At 40.3% G+C, this 23,115-nt stretch overlaps 1 protein-coding gene across 1 annotated transcript in view; it reads left to right on the top strand.

Annotated features, from left to right (window-relative positions):
• uhrf1 (ubiquitin-like with PHD and ring finger domains 1) overlaps positions 1–22,832 on the top strand; it is a 33,589-nt gene extending 10,757 nt beyond the window's left edge. The window contains 14 exon segments of the mRNA XM_034709085.1: positions 1,607–1,926; positions 12,039–12,257; positions 12,515–12,624; positions 12,743–12,929; positions 13,410–13,533; positions 14,408–14,515; positions 14,734–14,838; positions 14,978–15,084; positions 15,408–15,570; positions 16,615–16,752; positions 16,921–17,155; positions 17,343–17,491; positions 17,784–17,882; positions 18,326–22,832. Coding sequence (XP_034564976.1) covers positions 1,607–1,926; positions 12,039–12,257; positions 12,515–12,624; positions 12,743–12,929; positions 13,410–13,533; positions 14,408–14,515; positions 14,734–14,838; positions 14,978–15,084; positions 15,408–15,570; positions 16,615–16,752; positions 16,921–17,155; positions 17,343–17,491; positions 17,784–17,882; positions 18,326–18,472 — 2,211 coding nt within the window. The 3' untranslated portion in view covers positions 18,473–22,832.
• The last annotated feature ends 283 nt before the right edge of the window (positions 22,833–23,115 follow it).

Genomic DNA, 23,115 nt, shown 5'->3' with positions numbered 1-23,115 from the left:
ACTCCTGCATAGGAAGCTGAAATGCTGGAAATGCAGGAACCTGAAAATTCTTGAGAATGTCTCTGCTTATTGTTTAAAGTGCAACAAAAGACCCTGGAAGTTAAGAATACTAGACATATCCAGTAAAAACAACATTTGGAAACCTGCCAGTTAATGTTGGACAATAGCAGTACTGCTAACGTTAGCATCAAATTCTTTGCTAACATGATCATTTAACAGTGTTTCACAGTGAAGTAGAAAAGGCCTTTAGAAGCTGTAGCTAATTACCTTGTTAGCTTATTAACAATGGCATTATCAATAAATAAGTTTAAGCTTAGCTTTGTTGTTGTGATATAGATTTTTGTAGCTAATTAGTGTCAAAACAACAACATTTGTAAACTCATTACAACACCTAAGTCACGAAACTAGTTGAGGCATTTAGCTAATTTTAAGCTAACATCATCATTAGCAAGCTAACACCAAAGGGTTGAAATTTTACATTTATTATTCTACCTTGTAACACAAACAGATATTATATTAACTAGGAGCTGTTTGGATGCTAGCATTAGCTTCTGGTGAACATTAGCGTTTTGTTTTTTGTATTTTGGGGTAAATTTATTCAAAACATGGTTTAATATCGCCCTTCAGTTTTTCAGTTGCCAATCATTTGAACATTTAAAAGAAGAGGTAATGAAGTAATTAAAGTATAAATCAATGTTTTTGCATGTCCTAACCAAGCGGAAACCTCCAGTCTAAAATATGAGTCTAATGCAGAAGTGTTAAAAACTGCAGTTCATCGAGGATCCGCTTGAGGCTGGCTCCAGAAGTACCGGAAACCACATACACACCAATTTCAAAAAGCCAATCTTTACAGCAGAAATAAACATGTTTACAGCCTGGTACAAAAGGCGAGTGTAGTCTGGATAGCTCATTTCTCGATTGGCACACACTGTACATGGGGTGAATTTTTTTCTAACGCGGCAAATTCGAAGATATTGATATTACGAGTCTTCTAATGAGAGGCACAGCTGCCTTGATTGACAGGTGGGAACACTGTAGCTGTTGGCTAGGAGGCTCTAAGCCCGCCTCTTTACGTCATAATTGCTTGACAGCAGAAATATGGCTGCCGCCGACGATTGGCCTCAAAACAGCGCTTCAAAAACAGAGGGTTGACGTCACGGATACTACGTCCATATTTTATACAGTCTATGGTCCTAACCAAATAACTAAACTGCCAATAATTTATGTAATTTCAACCTCTGATCTACCCAGTGAGGTCTTAATAAGTCTTTGATGCTGTTGGTAATTGTTCATGTGAGTAGTATAATGAATCAATCTGCATAGACTTCTAATTTGCATGTTAGTATTTTAATGTAGTTAGTGATGCACTCTTGACTGTTAGTGTTTTCTGTGAAATGTTACAGTATAAATCTACACACAGCTTGCTTTAATCAGCTGAACCATGCATAAACAATTAAAATAATTGGCTTTCAAGAGCAAGAAAATTATTTTAAACCTTGCACTGTTTTAATTGAGAGTATATGATGTGTAGCAAGTGGGCTGAAATAAACATTAAGCTTGGTTAAGAGACACCAGGTGTTATATTTCTTGTCTCTTGTCTTCTCAGATTAACGAGTTGGTGGACTGCAGAGACGTTAGCATCGGAGCCTGGTTTGAGGCCTGCATCGAAAATGTGACACGAGCGCCCAAAGGACAGATTACACCCACTAAGGGCAAGGTGGGACGGCCCCCAAAAAGGACTAATGGAAAGCTGGAGGCCGAATTGGGACAGGCCCATAGCCAGGGCCAAACCACAGACAGTAACAGGAATAATGTTGTTATTAGCACTGAGAGTAATGGAGCCTCCACCTCTCAGACAGACTCTACAGCAGCTACAGAGACCACGGAGAAACAAGAGGATGTCATTTACCACATTAAATATGACGAGTAAGTGACAGCGCTATGATGGAAGAATATTTTTGCTGCAGCTGAACTGAATTTGGTTTCAGGGAAGCATTATTACAGGTTTTCATTAAAAGTGCCAAGTAGAAATCTCATTTGGCATTTAAGCAGCAAACTTCATCGAGTCAGTGCAGAAATGTTTTCATCTGGTAAACAAAGCTGTATGGGATCGGAATCCGCAGTGCTGTGTCTCTAACACCGTAGTACCAATATATGCCTTCCTCTTTGCATTTGCTGCGTCACGGCACAGCAGAAAGTAGGTTTGTTTCGGGGCTGTTGTTCATACCTATGGTATCTCTCTGCATACTGCTGTTGTGAAGTGTTTTAGGTACCTTCAAGATAAATATATGGTGTGTATGTTTGCGTGGTCGAAGTGGCTGCGAGCATCAGTATCAGTGTTCCAGTGCATTGGGAATTGCAGCCTCCTCTTTCTCCTGGCAGTCTGGGGGATGCAGGGGGAGGGTGGGGGGTAGTTGATGCTACAATTTGGACTCTATCTCTCGCGCTCTCCTTTTTTTCCAGCAAATTCATTCAGAAGCCCACGTTTCCATGGTAACTTATGAGTTCTCAGGAGCATTACTTCTTTGCTTTCCTCTCTCAGCTTTGTCTGTAATTGCTGTGAACATGCCACCAGTGAGACACAGCTTCCTCGCTGTAGCTCATCATAGTGTGCGTGTGCCAGTGCGTGCCTCTGTCATGGGATGTTGTGCTGCAGGAAACGGCACCGAGGGCTGTTGAGCAGCAAATGTGTGTTTTGTTTGAGGCAGAGATCGCTCCCATTCGACAGTCTGCAATCTTTCAAATCCATGTTTTGTCATTGGCAGCGGGGTAATGAGTGTACCTGCAGGGACAATCCAGAAATACACACGAATTTGTGTCTTCCTTTTCATGAAGATTGAACATATTTAGTGATTTATCTCCGTGTTTATCAGATTATTGTTTCCCCTTATTTCTGGCATTTGATAGATGGAAGCCTCGAATGGTGACAAAGGTGCCTTGCCACAAGTAAACTGTGATATGTGATTACAGTCTTTACCATTTGAGTCAAGTATTCTATTTTGTGTGCTATTCAAATGACTTGACTGAAAATGAAAGTGATCAAAAATGTCAGCTTTTTGTTTTAGCGGCAGCATCGCTGAGCTGCTCCCCTGCGCATTCTACACCAAAACACCATCCCAGGTTTCTTCCATCATTTTGTTTGCAGGAGCAAATTAGAGGGTGGGTTAGAGAGCTCCATCTTCCTACGCGTGGATACACACACGCGAGAAATACACACAAGTATACTCCCCCCCTTTAACACCTGCCTGCATTGTCGGAGAAAGAAAACCAGCCCACTATGATGAACTACTTTGTTTTTGAATATTTTTGTGCCGGGCAGCATTTCTACAGAACGTAATAAGCCACAAAATCAAAAGCAATGCGTGGCATGTGTCTTCTCTCTGCTGCTCCAAGGGAACAAAGGTGGCGTGTTTGCATTTGCGTTTGTATGTTTATGTAATGTATTTGTATCTTGCTCCATAACAAGCTTCAGATATGGTGTTATGGTTTAACTCGGCTGAGCTAACCGTATATTCGAGATTCTCTCGAGAGGGAGTCACAAATAAAGACGTTAGAAGAACAAATACAATTTATGTTCATACAGCTTTGAAGTAGACTGTTACATTTGCTGTATGCAAATAGGGTTTGGCATCTTGTATATTTGATGCTGCCTCATTACGGTGTCATTTGCACAAGCGGATTTAAAATATAATATACAAACTGCTTAGTTAGAAAAATATTGTTTCTTCTAGAGTATTAAGCAAAAACTGCAGAGTCAGTCTTTAATAAACACTATACAACAGGGACTGTCCAAGGTAGAATAAAGCTGTTACACTGTGTGTCAGCAAGACTTGGTTGCACATCACGTAAGGGATAATAAACGTTTAGCAGGTAGTTATGGGAAATAGAATCCAGAGAGGGTGAGACAAGACCCCATGACATGACGTGCGATCTTTTGCCTCTGACGTTGCTTCTGTTAGTGAAAGCTAATAACCCTTGTCAAGGGGTTTTGACCAATTAGAATCAAGCATCTTACACAGACGGAAGATCAGTATGAGAGCCGTGTGATGAAATATGTTAAAGCACAGGTGGGAAGTTTAAAAAACTGACTGTGTTTCAGTTCATTTAGGTGCTTCAGTTTCAGGGTCGTGAGAGTGAAAGCTGGCTTTAAGACATTGCCTCACTGTTATTTTCACTAGGACACTTGGATCTAATGGAGCCATTATTAGCATATTCAGTAACAACTATGTAACTAATTCTTACAATTAACAGTCAGAATGTCACTTAGACAAAGCCAGTTCCTGCCTATCCATAGCTCTGTACCTCATTTATTGAATCTCTACTGTTTTTTGTCTATGCAATATTTAGCTATTAAAAGTATTATATTGGATTTTTTATGTTTAAAGTAAAGGCATTATGCTTCATAAATCAGCTCTGCCTTCTAATTAAGAAGGATCAACATATGAAGTGGAAGATATCTTAGCTGCAGTATCTAAAGCTATAGAAGCAGTTTCTTTGCTGTTATGTGAGTGCGGCTGCTACGTGGGTGCCGCTGAGAGAGTTTCATTTTGGGCGGTAACTAATTTAGAAAGAGACAATGAAATGAGCATGAGATAAAGTCTAATTTCTGTGTCCAATAGGTTTCTCGCCAGGCCACTCTATCTCCTTCTCTCTCATTGTTTGATCATTGAGTACTAGTATCAAAACGCCAAAACCACCAAAACCATTGGTTTCTGCTCTCTCTGTAGTATTGACCAATCATATATCAGAAGGCTAAAGCATTTACCAGAAAAACATCCTGTATGGAGAGAAGAAGCAGGGGAACAAAATCTGCTGTAATGGCAGCCCACATCCCACAATGATTTGTTGAATCTGTATGAAGAGACATTAATGCCTGTGAAGCTCACCATCTGTTTTAGATCAAAGGTTTCTGCTTGATGCTATGGTCAGAAATCTAATCAGTTTATGTTTCCTAACTTCCTTGAAGTTGTTCTCCATCACTCTGTAGGACAGATCTTACCAAGCCAGCATTTAGTTTTTTTTACAAATCTTTATCATAATGATGTTTTTTTGTTGAACCCAAGATCAATTCATTCAAGTAATTTACAAGAGGTTTTGTTTATTTTCTTGTTTAAACCGCTGAAGTAGGCCAGACTGAAGCCTTGGTGTAACTTACTATATACAGTGAAACTGAGACTCACCACAGAAAGATGAACAGACCGGACTCTTGGGGATGAAATGAACCGAGAAATGACAGCGTTTATTTTGGAGATATATCTGAAGGGGCAAATTACAATTCACCTTATTCCGAACCCAAAGCCACTTCTCAAGTTCCTAACTGGACTGTGAACAAAGGGAAAAGGAAGCTTTGACTGTGTGTTGTTTATCACAGACTGTTGGCTACACCCGAATGCCTGAAAACATGACCAAAAATCATTAAAAGATTGACTATGGGTCCTAGTATTCCAGTGTTGATACCAACAATAGTGTTGATTTATCAGCTCTAGGGCAGTCAGTATTACCTAGGAGTTATGCTTGTTGTATGTGATTGCATTATATTTTTGAGAGAGCTCGGCCGTCACTTTACAATTATAGAACTCAGGTTCAAATTCGTCATAGTGGCTCCCTTTGTACCTCAAGGTGTATGCCACATGAACTTTAACATTTCTCATCTTAAGATAAAAGTAATTTAGATACAAAGTTTTTAAAAAGCTGCAGCTTCACATTTTGGCCCCAATTACTAACAAAGCAGAGGTTAAGAGAGACTGCAGTCACTCTCCCTCACTACTGTGAAGCAATTATTTTCAGCTTGTTTGGTGTCAGAGTAAGTTCTAACTCGGCTACTTATCAGTAAATTGAGGATTTCTCATTTTCTCTGTTGTGTTTCCTTCTCTTTACGGGGACTTCAGCTAAGCACACAAAGCGCTAATGATGGTTTCATAACAGAGGAGACTGTTAAGAGCTCCTCTGATGATAAGCCATTCCTCAGTTTGACAGCTGATTAAATATATTGCTACATTTTGTCTGGGTATACTTTTAATTACTTGGAGAGATTTTACTTTCTTGTGCTTTACCTCTGAAAGTAATACTTCACCTTTAATCCCTTGCTTTGTGTCGAGCAGCTAAAACGTGTGAGTGCAGGTAGTCAGGTTAAAGCTGCACCGAGATTTAAAACTGATGCTCCCAATTTTAGACTTTGATCATATTTCCTAGGGAAGCAGGACATGTTTTGGGAGAGCAGTAGGTCTGCAGAAGAAACAAAGGATAGAAAATGTACTTCAAGACAGGATATGTTGTTTCTATTTGGTTGTTTTTGATGTCTGAAACTGCTTCTACAGGGTAGGTTTCAGATGAAGTGATGAGAAACGTTCTGGCAAAACAACTTACTTATGTCCAGGACATAAATCAGTAAAGTGGTGAAAGGTACCTGTTTGTCCACAGGGGGCACCAAAATTGACACAAATCAAAAGTACCTCACTGGAGCTTTAAGTCTGGAGTGTAGCATCATCAAAAGTGATAAGCTACTGGTCTACTGGACATTGTAACGTTGTAACCCTAAAACCACACATTGTATTTAATAACGTAAGGATGTTCTGTGTTGGTTAAGAATCAGGGATATTAAGTAATTTCATGAATCGATTTTTGGAAAAGTAAGCCATCATTTATCAATTACTCACCAAGAAAAAAAGAAAACCTAGATTTTTCCTGTGACAAAAACATCACCAAATGCCATTTTTTCCCTTTATCATATTGATTTATTTTCCACAGAAATATAACGTATATATGACAGTGACAGATATGACAGTGTTGCATGGCTATGGAACGTAAAGAGGCCTACAAATTGTTTAACATGCTAAACATCAACATGAGGAGCAGGCCAAAAAAAAGGATCTCCACCGACTTATCGTCATTTACAATGAGGCTCAAACTACTGAATGTGGATTCGCTGCACTGAGAGAACTGAACTCAAAAAAAGAAAAATCACTCTGTCTAGTTTTCTGCCTATATGTTCTTGTTGGAAAAAATAAGCTATTCAACACGGTTGGGTGTCAGTCTGGAGCGCAACCGGGTCATGATCAGTCAGGCGACAGAAAACACGCTCAGACGGCACTGATATTGCTGGTATGCAGAGATACTGGTGTGCCAGCTTTGCCAGTCTGGGAAATCTCTCTGCATTGACTTACTCTAGTCTGTCTGCTTTGTATCCGAAAGGTAGGGTAATGTTCCATGAAAGGTTCTCGACCTCTGTGTCTGGCTGTTAGTGGCGGGAGCTGTTGTGTATTGCTCTCTCAGAAGAAAGCCATTGTTGCAAATGCTGTTAGTTTGTATACAATGTATTTGGTTTCAATTGTCCATCTGCAGCTAGGTGGGAGAATATACAGAGCCCCAAGTAATGAAAGTGTAGCATAATACTATTTGATCATTAAGCTCTTTGATACAGACAATATAACAGATGTAAAACTAGGTAGGCTGTCTAATGTATTCATCACATTGCAGTAACAGTCATCTTTCATTTTGTTGATCCAAGGCATCCAGTCATGTTTCCTTATTATGATGATTCTCTCTCCATGTGTACGAAAGCAAAGAGATCATTTTCCTCTGTTGCAGTCAGTATTAGGGATGAGTCAGGATTTTTGAATATTTAAACGGTCATTAATTTATAAAAAAAATCAAACAGCCTACACTAGGGTTGTTCAGAAGCAAATTACTTCCTTGTCTTTGAATTGAAACTCAAATATCGGCTAAGTGACCAGTCAAAAAGTAAGAAAAAAAACAGTCAAAATTGAACACAATTTATTCGACACAGCTGAACATAGGATCACAGAATGTGGGTTATTGATATTAAATTGGTTGGCAGAGCGTGGCTGGGGATAGCAGAGCTAGCACCACCAGCTTTTGGTCCTCCCAGCAGGGTATTGTCCACATGCATGTGCTGGTTATGCATTGTTCTGATTGAATGGTTATATTCCAGTTCAACCTGATGCGGCCTACATACAACTTTATTTGCATTTCCTAGATCAAAATATTGCCAAGCTGCGCCATGCTACAAGATGCCATCTGTCATCTGTGCTGCATTGGCAAGTGGTGGGTGAGCTTAGACACAACATCTGACTGGCATTTCAGGCCAACAATGATAAAAAAATATTAATTGTTCGTTTAACAGTCAAGTGATTCTGGGGCGGACCAGTTTTTTTACTGGAGCATAGTAACATTGTAGTACAACTACTAGATTGGGGCTGTAGTGAATAGACTGACGTCACCCATTTGTTGAGGAGTTTTGAAGCCAAACGATGGCGCCATAGTGGAAATGTTGACTTGACCTAACTTTCAGTTAATCCAGCATGATGCAAAGAGGCGGGGTTAAGGCAGGTCTTTGGTCTCCTCGCAAACAGCTACAGGGTAACGCATAACCTTAAAGCTGAGGTTGGTAGTCAGATTTAGATACACTTTTTGTTATACTGGTTGAAATTATCTTTATGTCCCGATGGCAATCAATACATAATGTGTTCTAAAAAAAGAGCAAGTAAAAAGCCGCCACCTACAGCCACAGTAAACCGATAAAAACCAACCAATCCCTGCCATCAGGAGCCAAAAATATAAAACCAATCAAATCCTGTCCTGCCATTCTGCCCGCCTCCTGTGCGTACATTTCATGTTTGTTTGGGTTTTTAACTTTCAATATGATAATGTTTGGTGTTTTCGTACCGCTGAGTGAGACATGCGTTGAAGTAATGCAAAACACAAACGATGTGCTGAGGACCGACTTTGAATCAGTCACGATCATTTCGTCGCGTAGCACCAGCGCTTGTGCATGTGAGCGGGGGTGTTGTTTTGGAGGAGCTCCGAGGGGAGGGGGGGAGGGGTTAGACGAAGCTCTGAGGACATGCTGCATTCAAATTCATGCTAGTTTTCCTAGACTACAAACCCTAGCTTTAATGTTTTCAAAACTAATGAAAACTTTGAACAAAATTGTGTTTTGTACAAAGCTGCAAACGTGTTCCTAGATGTGAGATTAGTAACAGGATAAAACTGCAAAGACTAAACAAAATGAAGGTGAAGTGCCAGGTAAAACTAGGATATCATAAGTCTACAACAATTATGCATAGAGAGCATGGGACCCAGCAGAAGGGGGCAGGGGGTCTATACTAATAATTGTCAAATAGTGCCAAATGCTTATTGAGTGGTGTCTTTGCTTGAATTGTCCATCCCTAGTCATTAGACGTCAGAGTCCTTGTCTATTCTATTTCTCCCATCAGGCTAAATGAGGTTCTTGAGCCTGCAGTATAATTATTTCATACTATGAGAATTGTTCTGGTGTCTCCATACGTGGATGCTAGGTGCAAGCATGACCTTTATGTAACAGTTCACTGTGTAAGCTTGTGTGGTCTTAAACTTTGGTACTTCTGCTCTCTTTGTGTTGCTCCGTGTTCCCCTTCTGTCCATGCTGAGTCCCATTGTGCCCCAAAGTTGATATTCCTCTCCTGTGAGTGTGTGTGTGCATGTGCATGTCTGTTAGTGTTTGTGTTGTACTTGTATTCTCATCAACCCCACCCCCACCATACCCAAAACCACAATAATCCCTTGGGCCTAAAAAAGGAAATCCCTGCTCGGTGCCCTGGCCTCCTCTTCCTGGGAGTATGCTAGTTGTGTGCTACACCTCTTGCTCTCTGCTGCAGTAGGCCTCTCCAGTCAGAGTTGAATATGCAGCATACGCTCCACTTGGAAAGTAAAGCATAATTAGTGCAAATTCTGACTGAATAAAATCTTTAAAAGTTGGTAATTGCTTGAGCTGAACGGGCCATTGTTGGTTCTGTCAGCGCAGACTGTCTGAGAAAGTTCCCAGCTTAGGATCAGCTTTCCCTCAAAAACACACACATACACTGCTCGCTCATGCACACAATTCTCTACTTCCCCCTTCACCTCCCACTGTGTGAGCGGACCTGAGTGTGCAGGCTGTTGTGCAGTTAAACTCCAGTGCTAACACATTGTTCGTCTGTAAGCATAATTCCATCCGTTGGCAGGCAGACAAGCAGGCAGACAGGCAGGCTGTCATTTTCCCTCTGAGTCAGGCTGATCCTCACAGTTAATGATGATTGGCAGGAAGGAAACCTGCACAGTTAACCTCAATACCTCCAGAGTTTGGTAGACATAAAGAGATTTCACACTTGTTCAGACTTTCTTTTGGCAAAAGGAGGACATTTTTAAATGCCACAGAATGTGCTTTTGGTTCGACACTTAGATGTTGAACATATAAAAAACAAAAGACATTTTCCACCGTCAGAAAACAAAAAAATGTGCACATTAATCTGGTTGCAAATATGTTTGTTTTTTGCCACGGGTGATATAAGAAGATGGATACGTCTTGAATTTTCATTAAGTCTCAATCAGGGGAAATGCTGTTAGTTTGGCTCTGTCCAAATGTAACAAAATCTGCCTACTAGCCTTTTTAAAGAAGGAAGTTTAAAATGAACACATTAAGTTTAACCCCAAGACGACCTGGCAACTTTGGTAGGTGGGATCAAAAATACAAACTGCATGTATCCATGTAGGTGATATGGATTTTTTTATAATAAGGTCAAGAAACAGCAATATGGGAGGTGGGTGGTAGATGGCCTTGAAATACGGGACAAACCCGTAAAATCTCAAGTGTTGTCAGGTATGCCCAAGCGGCAACCTCCGGTCTAAAATTATGAGTCCAATGCGGAAGTGCAGAAAACTGCAGTCCATCAAGGATCCACTTGAGGCTGGCTCCAGAAGTACCGGAAACCACATACACACCAATTCAAAAAAGACGATCTTTACAGAAGAAATAAACATGTTTACAGCCTGGTACAAAAAACGAGTGTAGTCTGCATAGCTCATTTCTTGATCGGCACACATTGTACATGGGGTGAATTTTTTAATTTTGAAGATATTGAGATTACAAGTCTTCCAATGAGAGGCACAGCTGACTTGATTGACAGGCGGGAACACTGTAGCTGTTGGCTAGGAGGCTCAAAGCCCGCCTCTTTACCTCACAATTGCTCGACAGCAGCAATATGGCTGCCTCAGCGATTGGCCTCAAAACAGAGCTTCAGAAACATATGGGTGACGTCAGGGATACTACGTCCATATTTATACAGTCTATGGGTATGCCCAATTTGGTGAAACCTTAATATTTTTGCTTAAGGTTATCATACCATCAGACTGTCATACTGGCCCATGCCTAGTCTCTACATACAGAATGACTATGAAAGGAGTGGTTAAACTGTTACTCAACTTGTAGTGTTCTTCCAATGGCAGTAAGGTGGATGTGTTACATAACTCTCTGTAGTGATTAACGGGAAGGTGGAGGGGGGCCATAGTAGTGAATCCTGCTTAACCCTTCACTCCAAAAAGCTGCTGGAGAAGGAGCGGTCATTTATGTTGTTTTTACCAATATTTTCTAACCACTATAGATTTCTGTGCGCTAAACTGGTTTTGACAGATGGTTTAAAAAAGTCACATTGTCTTCTTGTGGAATATTTCCTGTCAACATTATGTATAATACTAGCCTGCTCTGAATTCAAATCTACAAATGTATTGGTTTTGCCTTGCAGCTCTTCTCTTAGTTGACCTGTTCTTGAACCTTGTAGCCACATGACTTTGTGGATGAAAAGAACACCATATTTGATATTTTCTCTGCACAGTATTCAGAACAGGACAGAGGGCAGTTCAGAGGTGAATTCATATATGAATAAACTGATACAGATCTGCAGGTCATTTTCACCATCATCTGTTGTGGTTCTGGGCAGCATTTCAACTGACTTCAGAAACTCTGTGCCAAACTCAGAGCAGGAGTTTCTAACAATCAGCATTTGGCTTTCAGTGCAAAATCCCCTTGTATAAGAGTGCTTTACCTTCTATGCAGAGATTATATTGTTAATAAATTTAGCATTATGGGATTTAATGCATTGATCTCTTAAGTTAATAATTGCAGTCCAAAAGACTAATAGATTTTAATAGTCTGACAGCAGTGTCAAGATAGCAGCTGTAAAGATTGCACATGTCTTAACCTTTTTCTTTTTTCTTTCTCTCAGTTATCCAGAGAATGGTGTGGTGGAAATGCAACCGTGTCATGTGCGGCCGCGTGCCAGAACCCTGCTGAGGTGGGACCAGCTCCAGGTGGGCATGCATGTGCTGGTTAACTACAATATAGAGACGCCAGACGAGCGGGGTTTCTGGTTCGACGCCGAGATTCAGATTTTAAACCAAGCCTCCCGTACAAACAAGGAGCTCCGAGTCAAGATCCTTCTTGGGTGAGGATCTCCAATCCTTTCTGGATGTTTCCTGCAGTGGAATGGTCGCTGTTTTATTTTTGCTCTTAGAATATCCTCCAAGCCAACTTTTCTCTCTCTTTCTTTTTCTTTCCTTTTTTTTGGCTTACAAAGATGCAAGACAGAACTAAATCCTTTTGTCTTACTCACATTATAATGGATCTTTTGATTCTCATGTTCAGTTTTCCCCCATTTTTTTTCCTTTGTACTCTCTTCACTCTCTCTCTTCCTCCCTCCAGGGGCCCTGGGGATATAATTGGAGATTGTAAAGTTCAGTTTTTGGATGAAATATACCAGGTGGAGAAGCCAGGAGCTCGTGCACTGTCAGCTGCAGAGGGACAATTTAAACGTAAGCTAACACTCTTTCATAAATAGTAGAAAATATTAGATAGACCAGTCCCTGTTGCTTTATTTTAGAACACCTGTACCATGACATCATCCTAAAGTACTTGCTCTTTTGGTTCCAGGTAAGAGTGGGCCAGAGTGTAAGCACTGCAAGGCCGACCCTGAGGCGGAGTGCCGTTTCTGCTCCTGCTGTGTGTGCGGGGGGAAGCAGGACGCTCACATGCAGCTGCTGTGTGACGAGTGCAACATGGCGTTCCACATCTACTGCCTCAACCCGCCACTGTCCACCATTCCAGACGACGAAGACTGGTGAGGCATAGTGCCGCTCAGCAACAACATCCTGCTCTTCACAAACAATTTAACAAGGTCGTTAAATGGTGTTTGGTTTTTGCTAAAGTTAACCTTAGCAATAATTAAGTGGTGATTATGTTAAAGTCTATGTTGACTTAAAGAATGAGTGATAGGTGTAAGGCTTTCTAAAGAAGAGGCTTTGAGTGTCTTAGGGAAGAGGAAATATGGAATTGACCAACCACATTCACCAAACCAAATTCTAGAGGAATTATATGGATCATATTAAATTCAAATATCTCTCTTGATGTTCAGTTTGTGCATCATTTCTCTTCTAATTGAAAAAATCATCATGCTTGCCTTCTGGCTATCTTCAGTCAACATTTCTCCTCATTTCACCGTGCCAAAATACGGCCGGTACATCTTTTTATGCAGAGCTCTGTTCCATCTCTCAACAGACTCTCACATCTACAAAAAAACGTTTTCCTCTCCTCCTGCCAGGTACTGTCCAACCTGTAAGAACGACACCAGCGAGGTGGTAAAGGCTGGAGAGAAGCTCAAAGCCAGCAAGAAGAAAGCAAAGATGCCCTCAGCAACAACTGAGAGTCAGCGGGACTGGGGAAAGGTGAGAGCCGGAGGCACCCACAGGTACACAGACAAAGCAGACTGGAAGCTGCAGGAAAACTTCACTAATAAACCAGTGGAAGGGTGAAGGCTTAGAAAAAGTTTGTATCTTCAACCTTCATTTTTATAGATTGCAAACGCAAGTGCACAAGGCTCAGACAAACAGCCTTTTTTAGCTCATATCAACAGTTAAATAAAACGATTTTGATCCAGTGAACAATAATTAATATATTTTTAACTTTGATCCATTTGTATTATTCCTGATTTGACCTATTAGCATATTTTTTTCTTGCAAGGTCAAAATCACATTTTTCTTTATCATTTTCTCAGTGAAAAGTGAAAATAATCTCATGCCAGCTGCAGAGGCAGAGAATACGACAGCTGACATACATTTAAAATAATTTCCTCTAAAAGCATCTGTTTTGAGCATGCTGGGAAATACTTTCCTTAAATCTCCTCCATGGCAACACATTGAGATAGTGTCTGCTTGCCCTGGCCGTGAGTCTGACACTCTGCTCCGTAGTGTAATGTGAACAATCCCATTAAGCATGACTTCGCCACTTTCCTGGAACGGCCAACGGAAAAATAACTTATTTCTTTACCAGCATGCTCCCTTTCTCCGGACTAATTGGAAACAGTTTTGCTTGTGTGTTTGGGCAAATTTAAGTGCTGTGAGTCATTCTGCATTTATACTTGCAATTTTAAAGCACTTAAAATATTTTTGTTAGTGTTCTGTCTGTTAGCTGATTATTTCTGAATGATTGTGCCAAGGTTTCTAGCATACGTTTTTAAGCATTTGACCTCCTGTTATTATTTAATGGGATTTCTGTGTTAACAGCTTCATCTCTATGCTGTGTTTCTTGTTGTAATTTCAGGGTATGGCCTGTGTGGGGCGTACCAAGGAGTGCACAATTGTTCCTTCAAACCACTATGGACCCATACCTGGTGTCCCTGTTGGAACCACCTGGAAATTCAGAGTTCAGGTTAGCTTTTTTTTTTTTTTTTTTTTCAGCATGCATCATTGAAAATAAGGCATACCATACAAGTGTGTTAAGTCTCTATTGATTCACTCTATACTTCACATATTGTCAAAATGTTTTGATATGCGCTCCATGGTTGTATCTGTGTTATTTATAATCTAGTATCTAACTCCTCATGTTATGTTTTACTTCCTTCTCCACATTTTTTTTTTCCATTTCAGGTGAGTGAGGCAGGTGTTCATCGGCCGCATGTTGGGGGTATTCATGGACGCAGTAATGATGGCTCCTATTCGCTGGTGTTGGCTGGGGGCTTTGAGGATGAAGTGGTGGGTTCTCTGTTTTTTTTAACTAGGTCTTTATTCATCATCAGTGCATAGAATGTTATTTTGACGGATAGTTTACTGAGTCATCTTTGAGTTCCTATTTGTATGGAAATCACTTATTAACAGTTATTGCATCATGTAGGATCGGGGAGATGAGTTCACGTACACAGGCAGCGGTGGTCGGGACCTCTCAGGAAACAAACGGATTGGAGAGCACTGTTTTGACCAGACCCTGACACATATGAACAGGTTTGTACTTTAAGAAGACCCACCAGGCTTGATCCCTCAGTTCAATTTAAAAAGTTGGAGCAGATGGAGCCAGTGTCACAGTCAAGCTTGAATCACTTGTTTCTTTTCTGTCGGTTAAGTTCATGTCAGATGGTCAAGCTTGCATACTGAATAAATAAAGGAAAGATCAAATGTTTACTGACTGTTTTAAGGTTAAGATAACTTAAGTTATTTACTTCTTAACGGCAATCAATTACTAATGTATCATTATCATAATTTTTTCTTAATTTGACATATGAATAACGTCCTGTTTTGTGCATAACTAATTTATCCTGATCTTTCAGGGCATTGGCTTTAAACTGTGATGCACCTCTGAACGACAAAGACGGCGCCGAGTCAAGGAACTGGCGGGCAGGAAAGCCGGTGAGAGTGGTGCGCAGCTCCAAAGGTCGACGGATCAGCAAATATGCTCCCGAAGAGGGAAACCGCTACGATGGTATTTACAAGGTACAGTCAGATGCTTTTAATTGTTACAGTCTCAAACAGGAGCTCTAACTTTAAATGTAGGAGCTTAGAATACAAAAACACAATATGGACCAGTACATAATGTTACGTCAGCCTGTCAGAAATGTAGAAAAGCCTGGTGGCTAGAGAGTCTGGATTGAAGCCTTTATTACAGGGGTGCCAAATGCAAAGAACTTAATCCCTGTCTATAGATGGATTATGAAGATCTGGATACTGTAATCATTGATGATTCCCATTTACAACACAAATCCAAGAAGGTTGGGACGCTGTGTAAAATGTGAACAAGAATAAGGATTGTGGCCAGTAGTCAAACCAGCAGCTGCTGCATTAAGGACTCCGCACAGCTGACCCCTGAAAGTGATTTCAGCTGCTCTATACTCCATGGTCTCCTTAATCATAATTTTTGTGTCATGATTCTCCAAATGTTTTCAATGAGTGTCAAGGTAGGACTGCAGGCAGGCCAGATAAGCACCTGGACTCCTCTGCTACTTGTCTTGCTGAAATTTGCAAAAGTCTTCCCTAAAAGTCTGGATGGCAGCATATGAAGCTCAAACCTGTATATATCATCCAGCGTTAATGAATCTTTCCCAAATATCTAACCTCCAATAGTTCAAGTTATATAATAGAAAGAACCATAGCAGACCTTGTTTGCAGTTCATGATGTTTTGCGGACATCTCTTTTATGGTATTGGTACTTTGGGAAAATGCTTTTGGGTTTCCAGGGGAAATCCCTACTGCAATATCATGAGTGGCCTTAGAGCAATACTGGAAGCAGGCTGAGTGGCAGTGACATATCATGGGCTTCATATTAAATCCATGTCCCTATCAGCTCCAGCCTTTAGGACTTAAGTTTGTCACATGCATCAAGCAACACAACGTAACAACCATTAACTATATTGTCGATACTTGTTGCTTTAGCATTTGATTTTGTGCAGGATTGTTTATAACACCGCTGGGACTGCAGTGCCTAGAAACAGCTCTGATCTTATAAAGTTAATGTTTATTGGTTTTGTTTGTGAATTTCAGGTGGTAAAGTACTGGCCAGAGATTGGAAAATGTGGTTACCTTGTGTGGCGGTATCTGCTGAGACGAGATGATTTAGAACCAGCGCCGTGGACACCTGAAGGACTGGAGAGGATCAACAAACTAAGCCTTGCTATTCAGGTTAGAACTGTAACTTTTCACTATGAACACACAACAGATATTTTCTGAAGTCTATGCTATGATCATGCAACGTCTTACTGAGAAGTTTGAATCCCATTAGCAAAATACTTTTCCTCTTCAAAATGAACAGTCCACTTGATGCTCAGGTCTCTCTTTGTGTCTGTACAGTATCCACCGGGTTACTTAGCCGCCATGGCTACCAAAACAAAAAAGGAGGCCTGTGCCAGACCGGGTCGTGGAGGCCGGAGTAAGCACTTCTCTGGGAGAGGAAGGCAGAGGAGACAACGCAAGATCAAAGTGAAGGAAGAGAATGACGCGGACGAGGAGGATGAGCAGCTGATGGCTCCTATGGATGATGACGAGCCCCAGAGTAATGGAGAGGAGAAGACGAGCAGAGATAGTGGTGGGTGCTTTAACAGATGGAGCTCAGAGCAGGTCAGACAAGGGGTTGTGAGAAGAGGACAGGTGAGGACAGAGTAAACAGAGAAACTACAGGAAAATAGCTAAAATATGTAACACTCTATCACTTTAAACTCCACCAGTGTCATTTTCTTCTCTTTCTTTGAGTCTTATTTGTGTGTCTTTAACAGATCTGTCACCAGCAGCAGAGCCGCCCTCTAAGCGGGTGAAGATAGAAGAGGCGTTCCAGCTGTCAGAGCAGCAGAAGCAGCTGATCCAGGAGGACACCGCCAACAAGAAACTCTGGGATGAAGCCATGGGAAACCTGAAAGAGGGCCCGGTAAGAATATATTTCCATCTCTGACACTGCAACACATCTCACCCTTCTCAACAGTAATATCCTGAGATCTAAAAAGGAACCAAAATCGTATTAAGTTATACATCTGGTATCTAAAATAACAAAAGTGGAATGTATGTGTATATAAAAAGAGAATATAATCCTTGTCGTGTCAGCTGGCTGGAGTGGAGAAACAGCATTTTATAGACATATTTTCCTGTCTTTTGTCTTCATTTCTTCCTCCTCCTACCTGACATAATGTTCTTTTCTTTTTTTTGTCTGCATACACATAAAGAACTTCCTGCGCAAGATGGAGCAGATCTTCATGTGTGTGTGCTGTCAGGAGCTTGCCTTCCAACCCATCACCACCGCCTGCTCACACAATGTTTGCAAGGTATCAGGAGGATGTGTTTCTTTTTTTAGCAAGAGCACTTTACATTCAGCCCTGCACCCAGTATGTATGACTAATAGTTTGTTTTTAACATATTTAATAAATAAAAATAAGAAATGCAGAACAATTGATTTATCATTTTACTGTCTGGCTCTTTGAGTAGCAATGGCTTTGATTATTTAAAAATGAACATGTGCTATATTCACCTTAGATGCTACACATTGTTAAGAGAAGGGGGAGGGAAAAGTGAAATAAAGTTTCATTCACAAAGTTAATGTTTGGCCTTTTAGGGTAAACATTCTCAGGTTTCAATATTTATTTCTTGAAAGATATTCTGAAGGGAAAAAAGACAACCTTTCTGATGTTTTTCCAACCCCTGAGCCTGCTGAAAAACTCCCCTCCCTCTCATATGTGTGTGACTGTTTCTTGCCGTCCTCTCTCCTCAGAGTTGTCTCCAGCGGTCGTTCCGAGCGCAGGTGTACACCTGCCCAGCCTGCCGTCACGACTTGGGAAAAGACTACGCCATGACCCAAAACGTGACGCTTCAGATGCTGCTCGACCAGTTCTTTCCCGGCTACACTAAGGGCCGATGAGGACAAAACACACGTTTATAAGTAGAACACGTACAGACTCACACATAAGCAGTCATTCTGTGCACCCACGTATACCGGCAAGTACCTAAAGCTCCACTTTAAAACGCATCACGCACACATACTGTACTTACCCACGGGAAATGTATATTGCATATACAGCCATTTATATGTATACAATCATTCATACACAAACCACCTCAGTAGGGACTGACCTCATCTTGTTGAACTTGGACTGTCTCCATTAACATCACCAGCCTGAAATTACAAAGGACATTTTTTATTCTCCTGACCCACAAACGCACAAAAGGAGCCCACGTTTACCCACTCCCCCTTTCTTCTATAACTCAGTGGTTATGAATCGACATTCAAATCGTTAGACTCCTGCCAACCTTTACACATTTTGTGTACCATGTAGAGTTTTTAATTCAGCCGGCAACTAACAGAGCTAGTCTGATGAGGTCATTAGGCACAGCAGGACTAGCAGTTTCACCAGGTTACTGAAGACACACAGGGCAGAGAACACCGCATGTTCAACATTCAGTATGAAGAAGTAGGGCAGGTGACTAGGAGCTGCCCGTGCAGGTGGTCTTTTATGGCAGACGAAATCTGGAAAGCTGATAATTAACCTATTCATATGTGTAAATTAAGCAGTTAATGCTTCATCCTTTGAGCACTTTATAGATGACAAGCAGAGTATTTTGTAAGAGCACATGCTAACATCCTGCTAGCTGCGTATAACACGTTTTAATGCCCTGAGTGATTCAGCACAGCAGATGTCAAGAGGAATTGGAAGGTGTGTCCTGTTTGCATGGTTTCAGGACATTTCTAGGTCCAATCAAAAAGCAACATTACATGATTAGTAAACATGATGATAATACACAAGCTCCCCCTAATATTTAGGAAGTATTTACCTCATAAGTAAACACACTAAAGTAAAGATGCCGTAGAGTAAATCCGAGAGTTTTATTGTCTCTAACTTAATCTGCTTAAAGAAGGATTCTAGGAGGTATCATGTCTAAAAGTAAAAATAAACATCTGCTTGTTTGGTAACAAACAGGACTTTACCCAATTATCAATCTTATTTGCCAGGGCAGCTAAAAATAAAGAAAAACAAAATACAAATCATAAAATCTTCTGCATCTTCAATTAGAGGGCATAGACTATCATGTACTTCAGATCCTGTTCATTTGTCATCCAGAGGAATACCTTATTAGTGTGATGGAAATCAAAGATTTCAGTGCAGCGCCCTGAAAAGGTTGAAGTGTGAGGTGTGTTATTTTCATAAGGGTGGCACACAGTGGTTGTCCCTGGTGTTTCCAAGCAACCACAACCAAGCAGGACTTCACACAAAGATGCGTAGCGTTTATAGTGCTCAGCAGACATTCATCTGCTTTCTGTTCTTTCAGCTGAATTTAGTGTAGTTGAAAGTGAAGAGCAGCATGATCTGCTTCTGTTTCATTTTAGAGAAATATTCAGGGGAGGGATTGCATTGACAGGATGATGTGAGTCAGAAAATGGAGACACATCTGTCTCAGTTAGTCACGGTCCAGGCTGAGTTCTGTCTCTTGTAAAGGAGCTTTCTGATTATTCTGATTGTTGTGGATTCACACCGTCAGAGGATGAGAGAATCAGAAAGACGTGCAGCACTCCTGTCTGTATACAGATTACAAACCAGATAGAAAACCCACTGTATGACCAGTCTGATGATGTCATGATTTGTTTCAGATCCATAGGACAACACAAACAGGTTTGTAGAGTTTTAGAGTGCCTTGTTAAACTGACTGTGAAAAACACTTACAAAAGTTGGCATTAAATGCCTGCCGTTTTAACCAAAGTTGTTCACTCGTTCCTTTTAAATCAGGAATAGATTTTAAAACCTGATTTAGACAGTTTTGTTATAACAAAGTTCTTTTGTTAAACTTCTGTTTCTATAATGTTTAACATTAACAAACGTCAACACATTGGGGGGGGGGGGGGGGGAGATTGGTGCATGCAGGCATAACACATTTCAGTACTTGTATTGATAGAGTATGAAATGTTTAAATACACTATCATACAGCATTACATTAGATGAGTTGGCTATATTTAGGAAAATGTATATATATTAGTTTGCACCCCATAGTCAGCACTTACATAAAACACAGATGCAAAGTTAAGATGATCATAAAAACCTTTATATGAAGAAAACTTTTCAGAATCCAAGTTTTAAAATTCTCCACATGGATATAACAATAAGACAGGCAAATGAGAGGCGAGAAATAAAAGACCATTTACTGAATATACTACATAGTTTAGTATATTTTAAATGGAACTAAAAACTGAGCATGGGCAGCTGTAACCAAAAAAACAACTTTGATTTTCTAGGACAAGACCTTGTCTATTTTGTATGCTAGTTGTGTTTGCTAGTATCAAACCTCTTTTTGATCCCTATAATAAGAGTACTTCAACAACAATGAAAACCAGTGACAATCATAGTCTAAAAGAACATGACAGTACGTCATGTTTTATTTCTTTTTTCCTTATTTGTGTTTGTTCATAAAACCTTTGTTGTACATCAGAAGAGTTTGATTATTCTAAACCTTTTTTTCTTATTTCTAGCTGCTGCCCAGTGGTACAGTTTTTGGAAGACCAGGCCGATAGATGTATGGCATTGTTGTTATTTATAAGTGAGATCTGATGCATATTCACATATATTATACAGCCATAGCCATTCATTTTCCGAGAGTGTTTTTATTTTTTCTATCTTGCGTAGCATCTTTTCTAGGACTGCTATGGTACTACAAAATGTGCAGGGTTGGCAGGTCTAACAATTACTCAAGCAAACCTGATCTGTTCACCTGGGTCCAGTCGTTCAAAATATTTAATCTCAATAAGTAATGTTCGGGTTTGAAAATGCTACAACAAACTTTGTCCATAGGGGGCGCCAAAATTTATATAAACTGAAAGTTCCGCAGAGCTCCTTTTAATTTCAAGTTTGATCTTAACAGGTATTTGGTGAAGTAAACTGATTCTGCTGACAGAATCTTTTATTTGTCACAACATAAACTGGAAGTTTTATACAAACAAAAACTTGGATTGGATTGTCTGATCTGAATCACATTCCATGATCTGTTTTTTTTTTTTAAATGATAGTTTTGGGCATTTTTGCTTTTATTGATAGGACAGCTGAAGAGAGACAGGAAATGTGGGGGGTAGAGAGTAGGGGAAGACATGCAACAAATGGTCGAGGCCGGGAGTCAAACCCGGGACCACTACTACGATGACTATGGCATCTATATATGGGGCGCATGCTTGAAACTCTAGGCCAACAGCGCCCCCATAATCCTTTTTAATAACCGGTTTTCAAGTTTGGATCCAATCAGATTGCTTTAATCCGATCAGATTACTTTTGAACAACTGGGCCCTGGATTTCTGAAGTTTGGATGGTTTATGTCTGACTCTTGAGGTGGTTTAAGGGAAATGTAGCCCCTTCTTTCATTTATTAGCATTATTGAATTCATCTGTGACAGCCTTCAAGGTGTAGCCATGTGTAGAACATAGCTGAGCGGAGGTAACACGCTGCAGTACACATCAGTTTCTTACTGCTCTGTTGACATTCAGTGTTACCGCCTCCTCCTCCTCTCTCATTGGCCGGCTGTTTGTTTGTGGTGATGTCCTTGTTTCTGTTCAATCATTCAGGTTTTTTTTCACTCAACAACATGCAAGTACAAATTCTACTATGGTCTTTAACGCTAACTGTGATGTGCATTTCTTCCACTGTTGCTCAGCCTTGTTCCAAGGTTATTTTCTTCCTGCATTGACTGGCAAAGCTAATAGCTCTGGTTTCTTTCTCTACTGTGACCCTCTCTCTCTCTCTCTCTCTCTCTCTCTCTCTCTCTCTCTCTCTCTCTCTCTCTCTCTCTCTCTCTCTCTCTCTCTCTCTCTCTCCCTCTCTCTCCCTCTCTCTCTCTCTCTCTCTCTTCGCTGTCCCCCGCCCTTCCGTGAACCTACAGTACTAACACTTTTTAGACGTCTTGTGGACGCTTGGCTTCAGTGCTGTGTTGTTGTTTGTTTTTTTTTTGTTGTTTTTCTTTTTTGTTTTTTTTAACTTTTATTGCACTCTATTGAAGAAAAAAGTTTGAAAAGTTGCATTTAATTTTTCTAGAATGCTTACTACTATCTATGTCTGTACGCCATTTTTTTTTACCATTTTAGTTACTTCTATTTTAATCATTAGTCATTTGTATGTGGCGACCTCAAACATTTGCAGCATATGGCAGTCTGAGGAGTTTCATTGCTTCATGTTGTGATCTGAAATTTTATACATGTCATAATAATACTTGATATGTACCTATTAAATATTTGGATTCCAGAAAATACATACTGCCTTTTGTTTTTTGTATTTGAAAGATTTCATGATGCTGAACACTTCTAAATTTTCAGTGGAAGATTCAAACTTTAGATTAAGGGCCTATCTCCACTTGTGGAATGTTTTTTGCAAGCCAAGATTTTTTTTGTGCTCTGTGGTAGCAAAAGTTGTCCCCAAACACCTCCACCTTCCTTGGTAATGAAGGTCAGGCCCTTTTTAAAATGCTCTGTATGCTTTACACTTGCTTTTATTTCATTGAATTTTTATAAAGAAATGTAAAAACAATTTATTCCAA

This window comes from Notolabrus celidotus, chromosome 19, assembly GCF_009762535.1.
Source record: "Notolabrus celidotus isolate fNotCel1 chromosome 19, fNotCel1.pri, whole genome shotgun sequence".
Lineage (NCBI taxonomy): Eukaryota > Metazoa > Chordata > Actinopteri > Labriformes > Labridae > Notolabrus > Notolabrus celidotus.
This window is presented reverse-complemented; position numbering and strand designations above follow the sequence as displayed.